This window comes from Cebidichthys violaceus, unplaced genomic scaffold, assembly GCF_023349555.1.
Source record: "Cebidichthys violaceus isolate CVI_PGR_0920_01 unplaced genomic scaffold, fCebVio1.0.p SCAF_5, whole genome shotgun sequence".
In the NCBI taxonomy this organism is placed as follows: Eukaryota; Metazoa; Chordata; class Actinopteri; order Perciformes; family Stichaeidae; genus Cebidichthys; species Cebidichthys violaceus.
Genome location: NW_027176705.1, coordinates 17,780,697 through 17,798,654, shown reverse-complemented (window position 1 = coordinate 17,798,654; position 17,958 = coordinate 17,780,697). Strand labels below are relative to the sequence as shown.

The following is a 17,958-nucleotide window of genomic DNA, read 5'->3' as shown; positions in this document are numbered from 1 at the left end:
GAGAGGCGTTCGGGTGATAAGAGTGTGAAACATTAAAGCGGCGGCGTGTGAGGAAGCTCAGCCGTAGAAGGGAGAGTGACAGGCCGGTTGATACTAATAATGCTGAGGAGAGAGGAGGGCAGGGGGAGGAGAGGAGAGAGGGATGAAGGGACGGATGGATGGTAGTCAGGGCACACACTCACACACTCGCACACTCAGACGCAGAGCAATGCACTTTACTGTTATGTGTGTGTCTGAGCCAGTGGCAGCCAGTCTACCATGCGGCCATTAATTTGCCCACAATTACTCTCTGATGTCCTGGCTGGAGGCTTCGGACTGGAGTTTCCCTGACACCGCTTCATTTTGTTTCACGGCTCTGTCTCTGTCCTTTTCTCCCCACGCTCCCCAGAACTCTGCCGTTTGCAGAGGTGTGAGACGTGTAGCATTTTGACATCTTCAGGATTATTTTGAGACACTAATATGTAGTCTGTGGACTGAGTCCAGCAGGATCCAGTTGGGTCTGAAAATGTGTGTTAGACTGTGAGTTTGTGCGGCGCATTAGTCAGCTCATTTAGTTGGACATCATTTAACATTTGTTGCTCTTGGCTTTATGTATACGACTCCTTTTCTGTTTGTATGCGTGTATCATTGTATATACTGTCTGTGTACAAGCATGAGCATGCATTGGTGCAAAACAACAATGTCAAAAATCACAATGTCTTTTCTGTTTCTTTCACCTGAGGCTTGGGTCTAAAACTCTGGGTATCAAACATCAGGCTGTGACAGGAACACTTCTACACATAAAAATGAATTGTTCATAGAAATGCCATTACCAATTTCGTTCTGCCGTCGATATGTTTGCAGATCGTCAATGATCCAATCTATTTTTTTTATTATTTTTTTTTTAGCAGCTGGTATACAAAAATAATTTGAACCGCCCTGAAGTCAGAGTAAACCGTCAAAAATTACAGTTGTTTTCCTTTTACTTTGTTTGTTTGTTTCTCATCTATAGTGGTTATTTGAACAAATAAAAAATAAAAAATTGATAGCTGAGCAATCGGGCTCATCCCTAATTGTTCATCGACACTTTTTCCATAGCCTCAAGCTTTTATCACGCGTGACAGTCAGAAGCTTCTTCCTGTTTACATCAATCCACCTCCTGTTAACATTCAATGTACTCTTGACGCGCTCTTATTTTCAATATAAATACACGCAAATGAGGAAAGCACAAAAAAATAATTTTCAACTGGCAATGAGAGCCGTCACAAAACACTTCTAAAAACCGCTTGACCTCGTGGAGATCCTGAAAATATGCACTCAATTCTATACATTAGAGAGCAGTCAGGCTGCGCACTAACCCGCGTAAGCATCACTTGAACTTGTTTATTGTGATAATAGGTGCATCAACGGGTTCATAAAGGGGATATTAAACAGGAAAAAAAAAAGATGTATTCCTGTGCATCCACTGTGCATGCTGCCGTAAGAAATCTCACAAAAAGTGTGAAGCTCTGTTTTCTCTGCATCTGTTGTAACTGTTGGAGTAAACCACGGCCATTGAAGGTTTATCCTCAGCCACTGATGCCTGCGTTGCGTGTTTCTGTGTTTCAGTTCCTTCGATGCCGTCAGATGGTGATTCTGGCCGACCAGACGAAGACACTTTTGGGGTGAGTTTTCTCCCTAATGATGTTGATGAAACAGCTGCTAAAGACGTTGCCCCCGGACTCAGCGGAGCCGCTGCGCGTCTCGACACCAATCTTAACTGCTTTTGTCAGACGACCCTCGGAGGGGGTTTGTTCTGTGTGTTGACATGCGGCGCCGAGGCACGCGAGTCCACAATACACCAAAGGATGCCGCAGTCGTTTCTCTTTCTTCAGAGCTGTATGTTTGGACAATAATGATGTTGATGATGTACTCTGTACAGTATTTTTTAAACTAGCGAGGCTGAGTTATTCCACTGTTGTCCAGAAAGAGACGCTGACGCTGACGTGGTTAATGGGCTTTTTTAAATGGCCGACATTTTTGCCATGTGCTAGCAGGACGAGCGCTGGTGGAGTAATGACACACACACACACACACACTTCTAAAGGAATTCCTTCATGTACACCGCTTCAGTACATGTCAGACATTTTGACTTGTTATAGCGGGAAAAGCAAGTGAAACTAATTTCATTGACGACGGCTCAGTTTAAATCTTAATCTGTAGATTAATTTCCTTTTTATTAGATTATCAAACTAAATACAAGAACATTTCATATTGTTGATTATGATAAGAAGCACACTGTCTTGTGTAAACTAAAAAAAAAAAGTGTGTTTATCATTTATTGATTTTGGTATTTATTCACTGCTTATACAAATTAGTCTTAAATTTGCTCAGAATAAATGATTGTAATGATGATGAAGCGTTAAAGTAGCTACTGCAGTGTTATTTTCAAGCTGCTCTGAGAGTAAGTCTTGCTGTACACAAGGATTATATTGAAATTACATTCTGTCACCTGGAATACATCGCTGCCAAGACAGGTATTGAGGGTTTTCTTCTTCCCCCAGACCGCTGTACTCTACGACGTCACGATCTAGTGGATTAAACTCTGATTTGCCGTGTTTAAGGTGATCAGAAATCTGGAGAGGATTACGATGTGAGCGCAGTCTTGACGCAGCGTTTCTCCTTCCTCTCAGGTTTCCATCGCCGTGGGTTTGGCGGGCTTCGCTTGCGTCCTCCTCCTCGTCCTTTTTGTTCTCATCAACAAATACGGCCGGCGCTCCAAATTCGGTATGAAAGGTAAGTCTACACGCATAGGCAGACGGGCAGATAGGCAGCCAGACGGTTAGCTTTGTTTCTTTCTGGCCTTTCTGCCAGTTGCATCATTGTGCAGCGAAATCCATTCCCCCGGCTAATCTGCAAAACCTTTGTTCATCAGAAAATGTACATATGCAGCTGCTGTAGGAGTCCTACTTTTACTGCACTTTTACAGAATCACTACTGCACTTTATCACATCCCCAAGAGGACTTGTTTAAAAAAAAAAAAAAAAAAAGGGTTTTCGCCTTTTGGATGGGACTGTCACACTGGAGTCTTGTCTCGCTGTGCGCATCGGGAGTCCTGCTAAATGCCATACATTTGCAAGCACCCATGTCTGCTATGTAGAGCGATCGCGGAAAAGGATCCTGAATTAATTAGCGGACCCGGCGCTGTCGATCACGCTGAGAAATAAAATAGGATCAAACATGGCTTTTGTGCATGCTGAGCTTTCATTTTGTGTCAGCTCCAGCTTTTTGCTCGTCTCTCCGGCGTTGGCGTCATGGAAGAGGCAAAAGGTCGTCGTGAAGCTGATTTAAGAACAGGGAGAGAGGAGACAGGAGACAGGAGAGAGGAGACAGGAGAGAGGAGACAGGCGAGAGGAGACAGGAGACAGGAGAGAGGAGACAGGAGAGAGGAGACAGGCGAGAGGAGAGAGGAGACAGGAGAGAGGAGACAGGAGAAAAGAGACAGGAGACAGGAGAGAGGAGACAGGAGAGAGGAGACAGGAGACAGGAGAGAGGAGACAGGAGAAAAGAGACAGGAGAGAGGAGAGAGGAGACAGGAGACAGGAGAGAGGAGACAGGCGAGAGGAGACAGGAGAGAGGAGACAGGAGAAAAGAGACAGGAGACAGGAGAGAGGAGACAGGAGAGAGGAGACAGGAGACAGGAGAGAGGAGACAGGAGAAAAGAGACAGGAGAGAGGAGACAGGAGACAGGAGAGAGGAGACAGGAGAGAGGAGACAGGTGACAGGAGAGAGGAGAGACACCGGTAGCGGCTCAGGACCCGTGGTTCAGTCTCAAGTGTTTTATCAGCTGGCAGGCCGAGTGGTGGCATTTGCTCGTGTTTGGTGTTCGGGGGGGGGGGGGGGGGGGGGGGGGGGGGGGTGGGGGGGGTGTCGCCCATACAGCACACATCACACATCCCTGTGTCCCTGTGTGTGGATTCCAGCTCATGATCCTAAACGTACACATTTCTTTTGGTTCAGAATCAGAATCGGCTTTATTGGCCATGTATGCGTACTCCGGTTACACACATCGTACATAGAATATACAAATAAACAAGAGAAATATAAAAATACATTAAATACAACAAAGTGAGCATAAACATTTAACATGGTTTAGGCGTACAGTGCTCTGTAGCGCCTACCGGAGGGGAGGAGTTGAACAGCTTGTCTCCAGGGTGTGAAGGGTCTGCACTGATCTGTTCATATCCGCTCACTGCTCCTTCCCGTCGATTCCTAGCATTATTATGCTTATGCTTATTTATTTTTTTTCCTCTTCATTCACACGATGTTCTAATGGCGTGCCGCCGTGACCTCGACGCCTCAAACCATGCGCGTTCCTCATTTCATACCGTACGCGTGGCGCAAAGTAGCATTAGCTGCTGCCACCCCTTAATTACCTACTTTACAGGATTAGAGTTCGTTACTCACCTCGGTAAAGAACTCTCCGCTGTAATTATTTAGGGGGCGGCAATTATTGCATTGGCCCTAAAGCTGGCTCTAATCAAGGATGAGTCTTAAACGGTAGTTAATGAGGCTTTACAGACGTGTTTGTAATGTCATGGCAAGTCATATGAATTTAAAGCCGCGCTGACACACTGGTTCGACACCGAGAAAACAATAGTCTCAATCCCGATAAGAAGAAGAAGAGGTCCCGTAGAGTGCGTCATGAAATCCGTGACGTGAGGGCAGTGTGACCCTTTGTGTGGGTGTGTACACTGAGACGCCACACATTGTCTCAGCTGCTTGCTAACGATGCGGTTAACTGTCTTTCTCCGATACACGGTAGATGACGATGCGTTTTACACAGAACGGGGTAGATTGATATTTACGATATCCACCCATAACCATGTAAAAACCATGTGATACTCAACCGACCTTGAACCTGCAGTACAGCGCTGCCTCGTGACTAACAGGAGGCTCTGCTTCATGTTGCCGGCAGCGTTCCGAGCGCAGCGTGTTTTTGATGCTCGGAGCACCCGGTGTTACCTGGGGAGTTATTTCAACTCTTCTGCAAAAGGGTGCTTCAAATGCAGTTTCAGTACTCTCCGAGGCGGAGCGCTGAGGAGCGTAATCTATCTCCTTGATGGCAAGGTCCAAAGTTCTCTTGGACGCTACAGGGCGTCATTTTAAAAATTGCGTCGCCAGGTCATCTCACCGAGCGCCACAAACGCTCTCCAGAGACACTCGCTGCTTCGTACGATGTGTTAAGATTGCCCGCTTTGCTCAAGGGCACCTCAACAGTTTCTGTCAAGAGACAGAGAAAGCTTTTTTTTCAATACATTTTTTTACTCTGCTCAGATTGTGCTCATCTGCCTTGTTCAAGGTAGCAACTAGTTTTATGAATTGCTATGATGGTGCGAGGGAAAAAATTAGCATATTGAAGGTTGAGCATATCACCAGTGTGAGCTATTACCACTGGTTTTCTCCACTTGTTACAGTACGGTCAGTGTTATGTGGAGCATGTATTGCAGCAGAGTGTGCTTCTGCCCTGTTCAGCTGTATTGTTGCCATGATGTTTAGCTTCATGTCTTCATGTAACGACTCAAAGTGCTAAATTCTAAATTCTGAGCATAGCTAGGGCCACCACACAACTCTCAACACAGCCACCGTTGATTTGGCTGCTAGCAGCTAACGGTTGCTAGCAGCTAACGGTTGCTAGCAGCTAACGGTTGCTAGCAGCTAACGGTTGCTAGCAGCTAACGGTTGCTAGCAGCTAACGGTTGCTAGCAGCTAACGGTTGCTAGCAGCCGTCTTGAACATACAGTTTTGTCATAGACCTCCAACATTTCCCATGACCTGCACCCGCCGCGCAAAGTGGTTCCAACAGCGCAGAGAACGGCAACGGTGCCGACAGAGGGGTGAGCGCTACGCTTCCGCAACGTAGCCGACGGTCGGGGAGGTGTCGTCACCGGTAACCACCACGCGTGAGCGCTTCAGAGTAGCGGCCATGAGCTAGCCAGAGGGGGTGCGCTCTCCATGATGAATGCATGCTAAAACCACAGAGAAGCTTGTATAAGAACACGCTCAGGTAGACTCCACTCTATCTTTACATAGGAATAGTCCTTTGCTGCTAATGCTCTGAATACTGCATAGAGAACCTTTAGACACATCAGTGTCAGTGCCGCTAGTTCCTCTCCTCCTCCTCCTTTTGTATCAGGTGGTAGTTTGTATCTCCAGCTGGTACTATACATAAGCCACTTCAGTATAAATAGGGTGTGCTGCTCTCTCCACTGTCACTGTGAGTGATTGAAGGTATATAGGAGGTGACTGTCAACATGGACTCTTTCAGGACGTCACACTGCGCTATACAAGAGCCTGATTTGTCCAGTGTGTGTGTGTGTGTGTGTGTGTGTGTGTGTGTGTGTGTGTGTGTGTTTTCCCCTCCCACGCTTGTTCTGGAGAATCAGCTGGAAGGCCTGAAGAAGTCATTACCTTTGGTTGGAGCCATAATGGATTTTCGCTCCACTAAATCACTGTGGCTCTTTTGGCTGTTTGAGTTTGATCACCGACCGTTTCTGAGCATCCAATAAAAACTCTGTTTTTGGGGGGTTTTCTTTCTTTTCTTTTTTGATGTGTGTGTGTGTGTGTGTGTTCGTGTGCGTGCCTGTATGTGTGTGTGTCGGTGAGCTACATTCAATTGATTTGCTAGCATTTCAAGGCCTGCCGCCAGGACTGTCCGCTGGCCGCCCCGCATTTACCGCTCTGACTGATATACTCCCGCTCCGTTTATGTGGTTGTAATTGTGGTTTTATGAAAGGTGCTTCGCCTGTCTGCATGTGTTCGCGTGTGCGCATGAAAATGGATTCGCACTGTAGATAACCTGTTGCTCTGATCAATATGTTGTCAACTTGCCTCCAAGCCAAAGCATCCAGCGGTCTTATTTTTTTACAGTGAATCACACCAGTGGGTTTGAAGGGTCTTTCACACAGACTTTTGTAGAAATAAAACAATTTTGAACTAATTTTGGGGATCCCAACAGGGCCCGGGAATCAATGCCACATTGTGCTGCATTCTGGGTATTTCTGGGGCTCATCCACAATAGTTGTTGGCAGCTGCTGTGTGTTTATATAAGGAGCAGATGATGCCGGCGCTATTTTTGGCTACGTGTCACTGCAGAGTTTAGGCTGAAAATATACAGTGAGCAAACAAAGGCAGCAGCGAAGGTAGCGCGTCAGGAGAGAGTGACAAATGATGGAGGAGACATCGCTGTGTGGCGTTTATTTTAGGAAAGCAGGACACTGGCAGTTATTAATCAGCAGTTCAAAGATGGATGCTTTTCTGAAACAAAAAAACTTGATATTCTTTTTATTGCACTTTTCTTTAAAGAGAAGTTTCTTCAACGAGAGATGTATTCCGGCACATAACCATCCGTGAAATCACAGCTTGTCTCTTTCCCACTTAAGTTTCTGTATGAATGAATCACACATGATACACCTTCTGAATTAGAGATAGAGTTGTTTGTTGTTGTTCGCAATCGGGCCTAAAATTCAGGATTGCGTATTGAGTCTATGCACTGATACGATATCACGTTATCCTATCATTGATCAGCTACGTTACGCTACAGGAGGCTGCAACTTGTAAACATTTTTACCAAGTTGCTTTTGTACAATTTATTATTCAGTACATTTATACTCGTGTATTTATTTGTTACATGTTAGAAGTTAGGAAAGCAGTTTTTAAGCCTTAAACACAAGAGAATGACCCCAGTCACTTCAACACAGTGAGGGTTACAGCTTGTATCTAATCAGTACTCCGTATCGGCCGACACCCGGGTATCGCTATCGGTATCGAGGCTGAAAAAGCTGGATCGGTGCATCCCCAGTGCAGAATGCATCTGAAAGAAATGTGGCCCTCAGTCTTTAACCCTTTCAAATACGACGGGGCCGGAAAATGCTGACCGAGGCAAATGGCCGACTCATAAATGCTGAGATGCCGAGAAGTCAGGGTGAGCTGAAGCAGAGTTAGGAGGCTACCTGTGACTCAAGGTGAGCAGACACTGTTGTCGAGCTATTTGGCTAACGCTGTTACTCTGAGTGCTTAGTGGAGCGTGTTGTGTGACGTCAAACTGTGACATTGTTAAGACATTTTTCACATTTCTTAGGTTTTTAGACATGCAGATGACATATAGGAAAATCACAGAGATGATAAGAACCCACTCACACACACACACACACACACACACACACACACACACACACACAACACAAACACACACAATCCGTACCCTGCGGCGTCCTGCTAGCCTCTGTGATCCAGGCGTGTGTGTGTGTGTGTGTGTGTGTGTGTGTGTGTGTGTGTGTGTGTGTGTGTGTGTGTGTCAAGGCGGCTTACCCTCCTCTCCGCTACATTACCTGAACCAGGCCTGGGGATGATCAGGCCCCCACACACACACACACACACACACACACACACACACACACACACACACACACACTGCAGCATTTACCGCATCACTGCCTCGCTTGGCCTCCAGTGGCTGGAGTGAGCTCTGCCCCTTAAGCGGCGGGACATTGTCCATCCGCAGACAGACGGCACGACTGCTGCTCTGCGTCTGGACCATTGTCAAGCACACACACACACACACACACACACACACACACACACACACTCCGCCAAGAATCGTTCAATTAAACGTGATTTACATCGTCCATTCAACACACAGTCATACATGCAATGGAGTGGTGGGAAGTTACAAAGTGCAGTTATGAAAAGTACAGTACAATGTCCTAGTAAATATTTCCATTTTATAATGCTTCTACTTCGCTTCATTTCATGGTACTTTTTCCTCCGCTACATTTATCTGACATCTATAGTTACATTTTACAAAACCTACTATGACTTTGTAAAATGTGACATTGTTGCGGTTTTAACTGCCAGATAATAACTTTTATAAAGTACAGTAGTTAACATGAGCTCCACCTCGACCACCTGCAACAATAAAGTGCCGACTAATTCTAATTCTAAAGTAATACAAATAGATGTAATTTCCGAAGCAACGCATCAAATATTGAGGTAGCTCACTTATCAGCCAATTTCACACGCTGAACGACATAATTGATTTCAACATTTATTTCCATGTCAGCAAGATATCGCATGGGACGATTCTATTTCGGTTGAAATGACGTGGGATAGTGACAAACATCTGGATGAAGTGGTGATGACAGTGAGCAGCGTGAGAACATGATCGGTTTACTTATCAGGGATTCTGAGCAAAGTCTTAAAAAAAAAAAAAGCTGTGTAATTGGTCAAAAGCAAAAATACAACAGAATTGAAAGTGGAAATCTGAGACCCAGAGGCCAGGCAAGAGCTAACACATTAACTCTCACTAATCATGTGCAGATGGAAAAAAACAGAGCTGTTCTGCTTCCCTGATTCTGGACAAGATGTTTCAGGGACCTTTTAAACCGCGGTGTGTGAGAGGCGGAGCTCAAACCCTCCCGTCTCTTCCTGCACAAATGGTGTTTACTCTCTGCTCAGTTGCTGTACAGCACCGGCCATCTTAATTGTCTGTAATTCATTCTTCTGAGCGCATGCGACAGATGGGGTCTGCAAAGAACACAGCAGAAAAGGCACACAGGGGGGGGGGGGGGGAGTGTTTTTTGCTTCTTCTTTCCCAGAAAAGAAGGCCCCATATTTCTTTTTTCCAGGAAGTAAAGTTCATCTTCCATCATGTCTGTCGTCAGGCGCTTTCAGCGAACACTAAAAGGGTTTAGATGCTCTCAGCCGCAGCATTATCTCACATGTCGGTCCCCAGCTCTCTTTGCACCTTGTATGGAAAATGAAAATAGGAAAAAATGGCCTGTTTACTTATTTATCTCACTTAAAAGTTGCATGAGAGCTTTCCGTGGGAGTTTTGCCTGTCCCTGGATGGATATACAGAGTGCCGGGTGGCCTAGGGTGGTTTTGTGTATTTCGGTACAAATAGGATTGCTATTTATTGTTTTTTTTATTTTATTCTGGACCTTGGACCGTCAGCACAAGACCGCTAACAGCTAAGTGCCCTCTGTCCTCTCGGTGTCCTTCTGCAGCGCCGCTCTCTATCTGTGTTGCATTGCAAAGTAGCTTCCCGCCCGGGCAGAGTGGTTTTGTTAAAATGCACTTTGACTGGGTGTGTGGAAGCCTCTTCCCTTTTCTAAGTCTTAGCTATCAATAGTTCAGAAGGTTGCCGTTGGGTCCTCCGAGTTTAACAATGGCTTAAAACATCTTTAAAGTTTCAGCACACGGCAGAACAGCGACGTAGGAGCGGAGGAAGAAGCCGTACTTTTTCAACCGCCGGCTTTCAGAGCTTCTTCGGCTTCATCCCCACAGGGAATTTGTTTAAAAAAAAATATCATGTTTGCTTCCATTTTTTTTTTTTTTGTTCCAGCCACAGAAAGAGTCTAACTTGGTGAGAGACATTTTGTCTTGTAATGAATACACATGCAGTTGCACTTTAAATCATTTAAGAGGCAGGGCTGTCTTCGACGCGGCTCAACAATAGGTCCATGGAAATGCATCAGGGACGACTTCTACGTCTCCGCCTTTCAATTAGTATTGATCAGGGAAAGCTCCACGGCTGCTGCTCCGCACTGCTTCACCGTGTGCTTAATCTGGAGCAGAGGAAAACGTCATTCCAAACAGCAAGCGCGGTGCTTTTGTTCCGATGCCATTCCAATTAAGTGTATTAGTATTGTCAGAGCGAGCGCAGCGCCGAACCATTTCTGAATTTTCACGCTCAAAACCTTCACTTATCTTATTGCACCTCCACATTTCTTAATTTCTTCTTCTTTTGTTCATCTTTTTACTTCTTTTTGCAGCCCTGGGTTTTGCTTGAATTCACAGACTTTGTACATTTAACTGTTCTGCTTTAATCACTCTGTAACTACTAACCTGTGTAGCCGGTGGGACGCTGCCCCCCCCCCCCCCCACACACACACACACACACACACACTGTAAATCACATCGTTGGCACATTCTGGGTACAGACGTGTTCATACATCCTCTTCTTTCCTTTTTTTACTCTGCGAGGGGCGAGATAATCTATGAGCTCCGTAAGTAATCACAAACGCATTTATTTCTGCCTTGAACTTTCGTTCAACCTCCCAACCATACAGTACACCCCCCCCCCCCCCATCCTGGAGGACTTTGCTAATGATTATTGCGCTCATATGTTCTGCAATTTTACACTGGGCCTGGAAATAGAGTGGTGGAGTGTATAGTGATGATGAGTTTCCGCCGAGTTAATGAACATTAAGGGGCTCGGTCTCACCAGACGGCCCTCGGCGAACTGGGCTTGGACAGCGCTCCTCACATCTTGCGGCGCAGCGTTGACGGCTCCCCGTTGGCCGCAGCGAGTCAGCGGGACTTGTTTTTTTAGGAGCAGCCCTCATTGTTAACATTAAGGGGGGGGGGGGGGAGCCACATTCAAGGCTGTAAAAAGATACGCGGCCCAAATATGAGAGTTTGCCTCCTCAAACTGCCATTACGACGACTCGGCAACCGGCTAACTGAGTGGAAAGACGGCGCGCCGCACTATAAAAGAGAAGCGGCGGAATGAGGAGGTGTGCATAGCTCAGTTGTAAACCTCCCAGCTTGTGCAGCTCATCGATTCAGCCCTCCGTTCCTCTCCTTTTGGCATGACTCCAGTTTGGGTTTTCAACTTCCTCAGGGCTTATTATAGCACACAGGAGAGCATCTACTCAGAGGTGGTTGTTGGGGGTCTGAGATGAGAGTCCTGCACACATTCAAAATACAAATAAAATAAACGCGCTGAACAAGAGAAGCACGCTGCGACCACTAGTTTATTCAGTGTGAATTCTAGCCACCGGCCCGGCAAACAGCTCGAGTTATGTAACCGCCAAATGTAGGGTGCCGCATGCTCAACTCCTACGCTGGAGAGGAATTGTGATCCTTTACTGACAGAGACAAAATAGCAGCTACTGCACTGAAATGGATTTCTTCGCTGAATCAGTGGTGATGCGAAGGTGTGTTTTAGTAATGACAGCATTCTATATCATAAGAGCGAGTGTGTTTACTACAATCTATCCGAATATAACGGAGACAGCATTGCATCACAGGCATTACTCTTAACAGGATTCTGCTCTACAGTGTATTGAACAGTCACAGTCATGTGTTTGATATTCTACTTTGCATTATGTAGGAGTAAAATGTGTCCAGATGCAATGATGACAGTTCTCCTGAACAACTGCAGCAACGGCATCATACTGTAGTGTTATGATCAATATCTCCTTATTATTATAATCATACAATAAACAGTGAGAAAGCTCGACTATATGTTATCATATCTAAAGATATTCGCATATGTTGCTGTATTCTCATTGTAAGGTAATGATTGCATTTACAGTCTTCTACATTATTCTCATCACCGATGATACCAGCCTGTATGTATCACAGCATATTACTTTGAGAAGTACTGACAGGAATGTACTACTGTGAAGCAGTACGAGTGGTCTCCTACAGGTACATATATGAGTGAGGTTATCTACCGTACTGTAGCGTATGACTGATGAATGCTATCAGCTGTGAGGCAGTTCAGTTAGATGTTCACCATAATTGCTTGTTGATAAAATGCATTTTAGCTTTCAGTACAAACGAGCCAATTATTATTATTATTATTATTAATATAACAGTGACGGGATGACTCCATATATTGTATAACAGCATAAGCTTATGCTGGTCGTCTTGTGGTGCTTTCCCACTGCTCCATAGAACCTCTTGGTTTGTTCTGTCACTGGGTGACGAGGACAGAGGAGGGAGCGGTGAGTTGTCTTCAGTGTTTTGATGAATATAATAATAACAGAACACATCACCAGTGGAGTTGATTGCGCTGACGGTCCTCGTTGGACGGGCCACTTCGGAAAACGCCGGCGCACATATTTTCCTTTTATCTTCAGTTAACCGTGGTCGTATGCGTGTCGAGTGACGAACCTTAGAGCGGAGGAGGCCATGAATAAATAATAATGAAGGCTTAATGATTCTTAATCACGAAAGTTCTGATCAGTCAGCAATAGGCGCGCTTTAAAATATTAATAGCTATTTCAGACTGTGTGGGCCAAAACGCACAAGAGGACCAATAAAATATTTAATTGGCCTATTAAAATATGCACGGGGTGGGGGGGTGGGTGGGGGGGGTGTTCATCACAGTGGAGTATACAGTTTTACAACGCCACACAGTCCACTGCAAGGACTCGTGAATACAGAATTCATATATTGTAGTGTATTGAATCAATTTAGCTGCTCTAATATAAAAAAAAAAAAAATGTTGATACAGCGTGGTGGGGGGGGGGGTCAGGACCCCTAAGTTCCCCTCCGCAAGTACTGAAGGATTCCTGCTTTCTCCTGTGAAATACCAGCGCTCTAAACACATCCCTGGCTCCACACTGCAGCAGTAGACGCAGTGTTTACAGCCCGCCTAGCGGCCCGGTAGGCCTTCCTCCCGCTAAGCCCGGCGCCGTCCTTCCATCGGCTGCACTGTTCCGCTCTATTCCCGTCGGCTCACGTTCCCCCATCAGCCTCCCCCCAGTTTGCACTAACGCACCTCTGGGACCGGGCGGACCGCAGCTCCCGTGTTACAGAGTGCGAGCCTCCATCTTTCATGAGGATGGTTAAAGTTTTAGCTCTAGAGAGTAATTGTTGTGTAATCACAACTAGGGGATTCATTATTCATAGAGGCACACGGAGCACATACACACACAGTGAATCTCCTCCAATCTCTTTCTGCATATCTATTTGTGTCTCTCTCCCTCTGCCTTTCTTTCCATATGTCTCTCTAGCATCCCATCTCTCTCTCTCTCTCTCTCTCTCTCTCTCTCTCTCTCTCTCTCTCTCTCTCTCTCTCTCTCATCTCTCCCCCCACACTAATGGAGTTAGTGAGCACAGAGGATGAAACAATTAAAACAAAATTCATTTGAATGAATTAAAGAGCAGGGAGCTGCGGTGTGGCTGACACTTCTGAGGCAAGACGAATTATCCTGCATGGCTGGTTTAGTAGCTTTTTTCACCGTGGCCTCGTCTCACCTCATTAACCTGTGCGTTAACCCGCGGAGAAGCGGCGACGGTGCGCCGTAACGCAAAAGTAGGCCGAGGGGGAGCGGAGGTGCGAGGAAGGAGAAGGTCGCCGCTCCGAGTTGACGTCGCTCTGGACCCTGATGATGGACTCCTACTTCTACCTGTGAGCCTTTTTTTTTTTTCCCCAGCGAGCAGCAACAGGAGATGCGCACGACGCGCCGCCCCGGCTCACGGAAAAGACTTTAGAGGCCGTTAAGGAAATGCCAAGGCCATCTGTGCCGCTCTAAGAGGGTGTGAAATGAAGACGGAGAGTGTGTCACACCGCGGTGAGAGGTCATTACTGCCTCCTCAAAGGCAGCAGATTATGTCAGTTTTACAGGTCACTGCATGCTGTTTATTTCTCTTTTATCCTCTTCGTCCCCACATGACACCTTAACGCTTGGTAATAAGTCCAGGAGTGTCTGGGGTTCAAATGCACATCAGGAGTTGGGACCCTCGGGAAACGGCAGCTAAACGTTCGCCGACGTTGCCTGGATGTTGCTTCTCGTGCTTGGAGTCCCCGCAAACAATCTCTCTCTCTCTCTCTCTCTCTCTCTCTCTCTCTCTCTCTCTCTCTCTCTCTCTCTCTCTCTCTCTCTCTCTCTCTCTCTCTCCCCTTGACACTTTATGTCTTTGTATGCGGCTTTAATGGCTGAATACACCCGGCAGGTTGCGCATCACGCTCGCTCAGCGGTGCTGCTTTCATTTGACTGGACCGCCCGTGATCCAGGGAGTCCACCTTGTGATGCCCTGCACGACTTCACCGACTTCCGAGTCTGGGGGGGAAAAAAAAAAAGTCTGAAGAGGGCAAAGCTCCAGACACAAGCTCTCGGCCTGTACTGTGTTCTGTTGCTGACGCCGACCTGTGACCTGTCTGTGGCGAGCAGCATTAGAAAACACGATTTCCCTGCAGGGAGCCATATATAGCTTCAGGGATTCAGACCCAGAGCAGCGCTGCCTTAACACAGTGCTGGGGGGGGGGGGGGGGTAACAATGATCAATGATGCACAACTTCTCCGTGCACCACATCAGTATTCACTTACAGTGCTCACTGTTTCTATAGCGAATCATCTTAACTATCAGAAGACATCTTCTGATCCCCGTTCAGCGTCCAGGTGTCCCATTAATTACAGTGTGTCCTGTCTCCACCTGATGTCACTGCATTCCTCCTGCTAACTGAGCATTCGTGCAAGCTTTTTCGGCGCTGCGCCACAATTCTGCTCTCACCTCTGGTAACCAGAAATCTGACAAGAAAACCCTCGAGTGCATGCGCATCAAGTGTGCCACCAAAACCACGACCTCTTTGTCAGACGGACCCCCCCTCCAGTAAAGTCACGTCTGTTCAGCAGTCAGCTTATTCTTAAATAAATAAAAGATAAGAAAACACTCCTGGGAGACATTCCGTCTTCGTATTCTATTCACTGTGCATTCCAGAGCCCTCTGAAAACCCAATAGGTGCCGCGGTGTTGTAGCTATTGTGGCCGTGATGTTGCGTTGCAGCTGCTTGGCAAAGCGGCTTTATTTCTGTGTTTGGGCTTCATGGCAGCTAACTGGCAGGGAGATAAACTCCATGTGGCCCAGGGGAGCGTGGTGATGATGAGCTAAACAAACAGGCTAACAGCGCCGCAGCACAACGGAGTGTGCTGAACGCAGCATGTTCTTTATGCATGGGGAGGGAGAGCAGAGGGGCAACGACGGGGGCGGAATAGAGGAGGGGGGGGGGGGTGTTTAGGGAGCTCTGACAGGCTGGCTCAGCTGTGTTTTAGCTAATGGCTGAACTGGCTACTCTGCCGTCTCTGTCGCTGTTGGGATGAGCGTTCCACTGTAGTGGGTTCAATTCCTTTTTACCCAGGGTCTCTCAAGCAAATCTCTCCAGTCCTGAGAGATAAGGGGAGGGGGGGGGTTAAACAGCCATGAATATATTAATTACTGCTACCGCAAAAAAATGACACACAAGTAGGTAAAACCGACGTCCAAATACACACACACACAGTGTCTGCAATTTTTGAGTGCATCATTTCATATGCACGATGTGAAGAACTGCCCTTTTTATTCTCATCCTGTGCACAGATTGTTACATATGTAAGAGGTCTGGAGATGCATTGTGTGTGTGTGCGTGTGTGTGTGTGTGTGTGTGTGTGTGTGAGTGTGTGGGCACACTTGATTTAACACCACCTCCAGGGACTGAGCTCTGATTTAAGAGCGTCTTCATGGAGACCACGGCACTTTCTGGGTCATGTGAGGGCTGGCATCCCTTGGATTTATACATCATCCTCCTCCCAAACCCGACACACACACACACACACACACACACACACACACCTATTTGAATGTCAATAGGTGTGTGCAGACAAAGAGAGAAAGGGGGACAGGCTCTAGTTTGTGTGCCTGTGTTTTATGTGTGTGTCCAGTATCTTTGCTCTGTCAACAGCAGAACACAGTTGAAGCCTATTTCCACCGAGAGAGGGGCAGCAATATGTTTTGGACCAAAGCTGCGGCTGAGATAAGATCCACGGCACTGCAGCCCACAATCTGATCCTGCCACTGTGCCAGAGGGCAAAATCCAATTTCCTCCACACTGCGGGAAAAAAAAAGAAAGAAAGAAGAAGGAAAACAAGAAGAGCAAAACATTTTTAATCAATGATTAATGCTTTGCAGGAGATGACTAGTTATCGCTTGCATACTCCAGTAGGACAAAGTGTTGCAGCTAACATATTGTTTGTACTCTCGGTTTTTGGCAGAATACTTGTCTGATAAGGCCTGGCACGTCTTTAACCTGAGCTTGTGTCTCTCCCCGGCCTTCCTCCACCAGGCCATGTTTGCCCTCTCACAACATGACATTTGGAGCGCAAATTGTCTGGCCTTTCAGAAGGCCGGACTGTCTAGCTCGTCAGACAAAACAGTCTCTCAGATAACTGCTCCATCGTCAATTATTAGACTTCTTTGAACTGAATGCTCCCTGCGCCGTGCTTGTCTGTCATCTGCAGGAGATAAGCACAGGGGTGTGTGTGGGGGGGGGCACAGTGCAGCTAGCTGTTGATTTTCTCCTGGACTTTATCTGACAGTGTTACACTGGGTGGGGACAGACACTTGCTCATAGGTCAGCATGAGACCTTAACAGATCTTACCAGAACACTAGGACACAGAGAGGCACCTCCCTTCAGGTGTCCCCCAGACCTCATTTTGGAAAAACAATATGTAAAGTAGTCAACGGTTTGAATTGTGCCATGAATTTAAAAGATCATTTTGCAAGTCAAGCGAGTCGCAGTTTGTCCTCAGTATCGGTGAACTACATCTCTCGTCTGTCGCGCAATGCCCGTCGCCAACACAGCTGCTACCTTGGCTTGCTAGCTAGCTCGGTAACTTAGCTATATTAATGCACAAATGTAGCGTTATTCAACCAGATGTGTTTTATCCATCGACTCTTTTTGTCTGCCGGGAAAACATCCAGTAGTTTCAAACGGAATCAAAAACAATTCTGTCTCTCATCATTGACTACCGTACATATTTTTTCAGGAAGTGACGGGACTTTGCCTCTTTAAACTAACCGTTTGCTAAACCACACCCCTGGAAAGTGATTATCCAATCACAGTAGCCCAGCAACCATAACTAGCCACAGGAGGCCTTTCAGACCAGATAACGTCACCGAAATGTGTTATGTTGGCCGAACCAAATGGACAATAGGCAGCTTTTCTCTGAGGTTTTCAAGTGGTGAATTCCAGCGTTAGCGCTGTAAACTGCATGTGCGCCATGCAAGAACCGAAAGCTTACTTTAACAAGCCGAAAGAAGGGGATCTGCGGAAGGTCAAGTGTTCTGCGTATCTGTGATAACGACAGTCCAGGGGATTAGCATGCTGCGGTTAGAGTGGTCATTATTTCAGAATGTGTATTTGTGCATAAGTCGCTTTAGATGTG

At 46.5% G+C, this 17,958-nt stretch overlaps 1 protein-coding gene across 7 annotated transcripts in view; it reads left to right on the top strand.

Moving 5' to 3' along the window:
* Positions 1-17,958, top strand: part of LOC137887461 (NT-3 growth factor receptor-like) — a 157,153-nt gene that overhangs the window by 85,693 nt on the left and 53,502 nt on the right. For 6 of the 7 annotated variants that reach the window (XM_068730480.1, XM_068730481.1, XM_068730478.1 and 3 more), the window contains 2 exons: positions 1,588-1,643; positions 2,652-2,754. In XM_068730480.1, coding sequence (XP_068586581.1) covers positions 1,588-1,643; positions 2,652-2,754 — 159 coding nt within the window. The remainder of the gene's footprint in view (positions 1-1,587; positions 1,644-2,651; positions 2,755-17,958) is intronic. The other variant, XM_068730477.1, reaches the window with a different exon arrangement.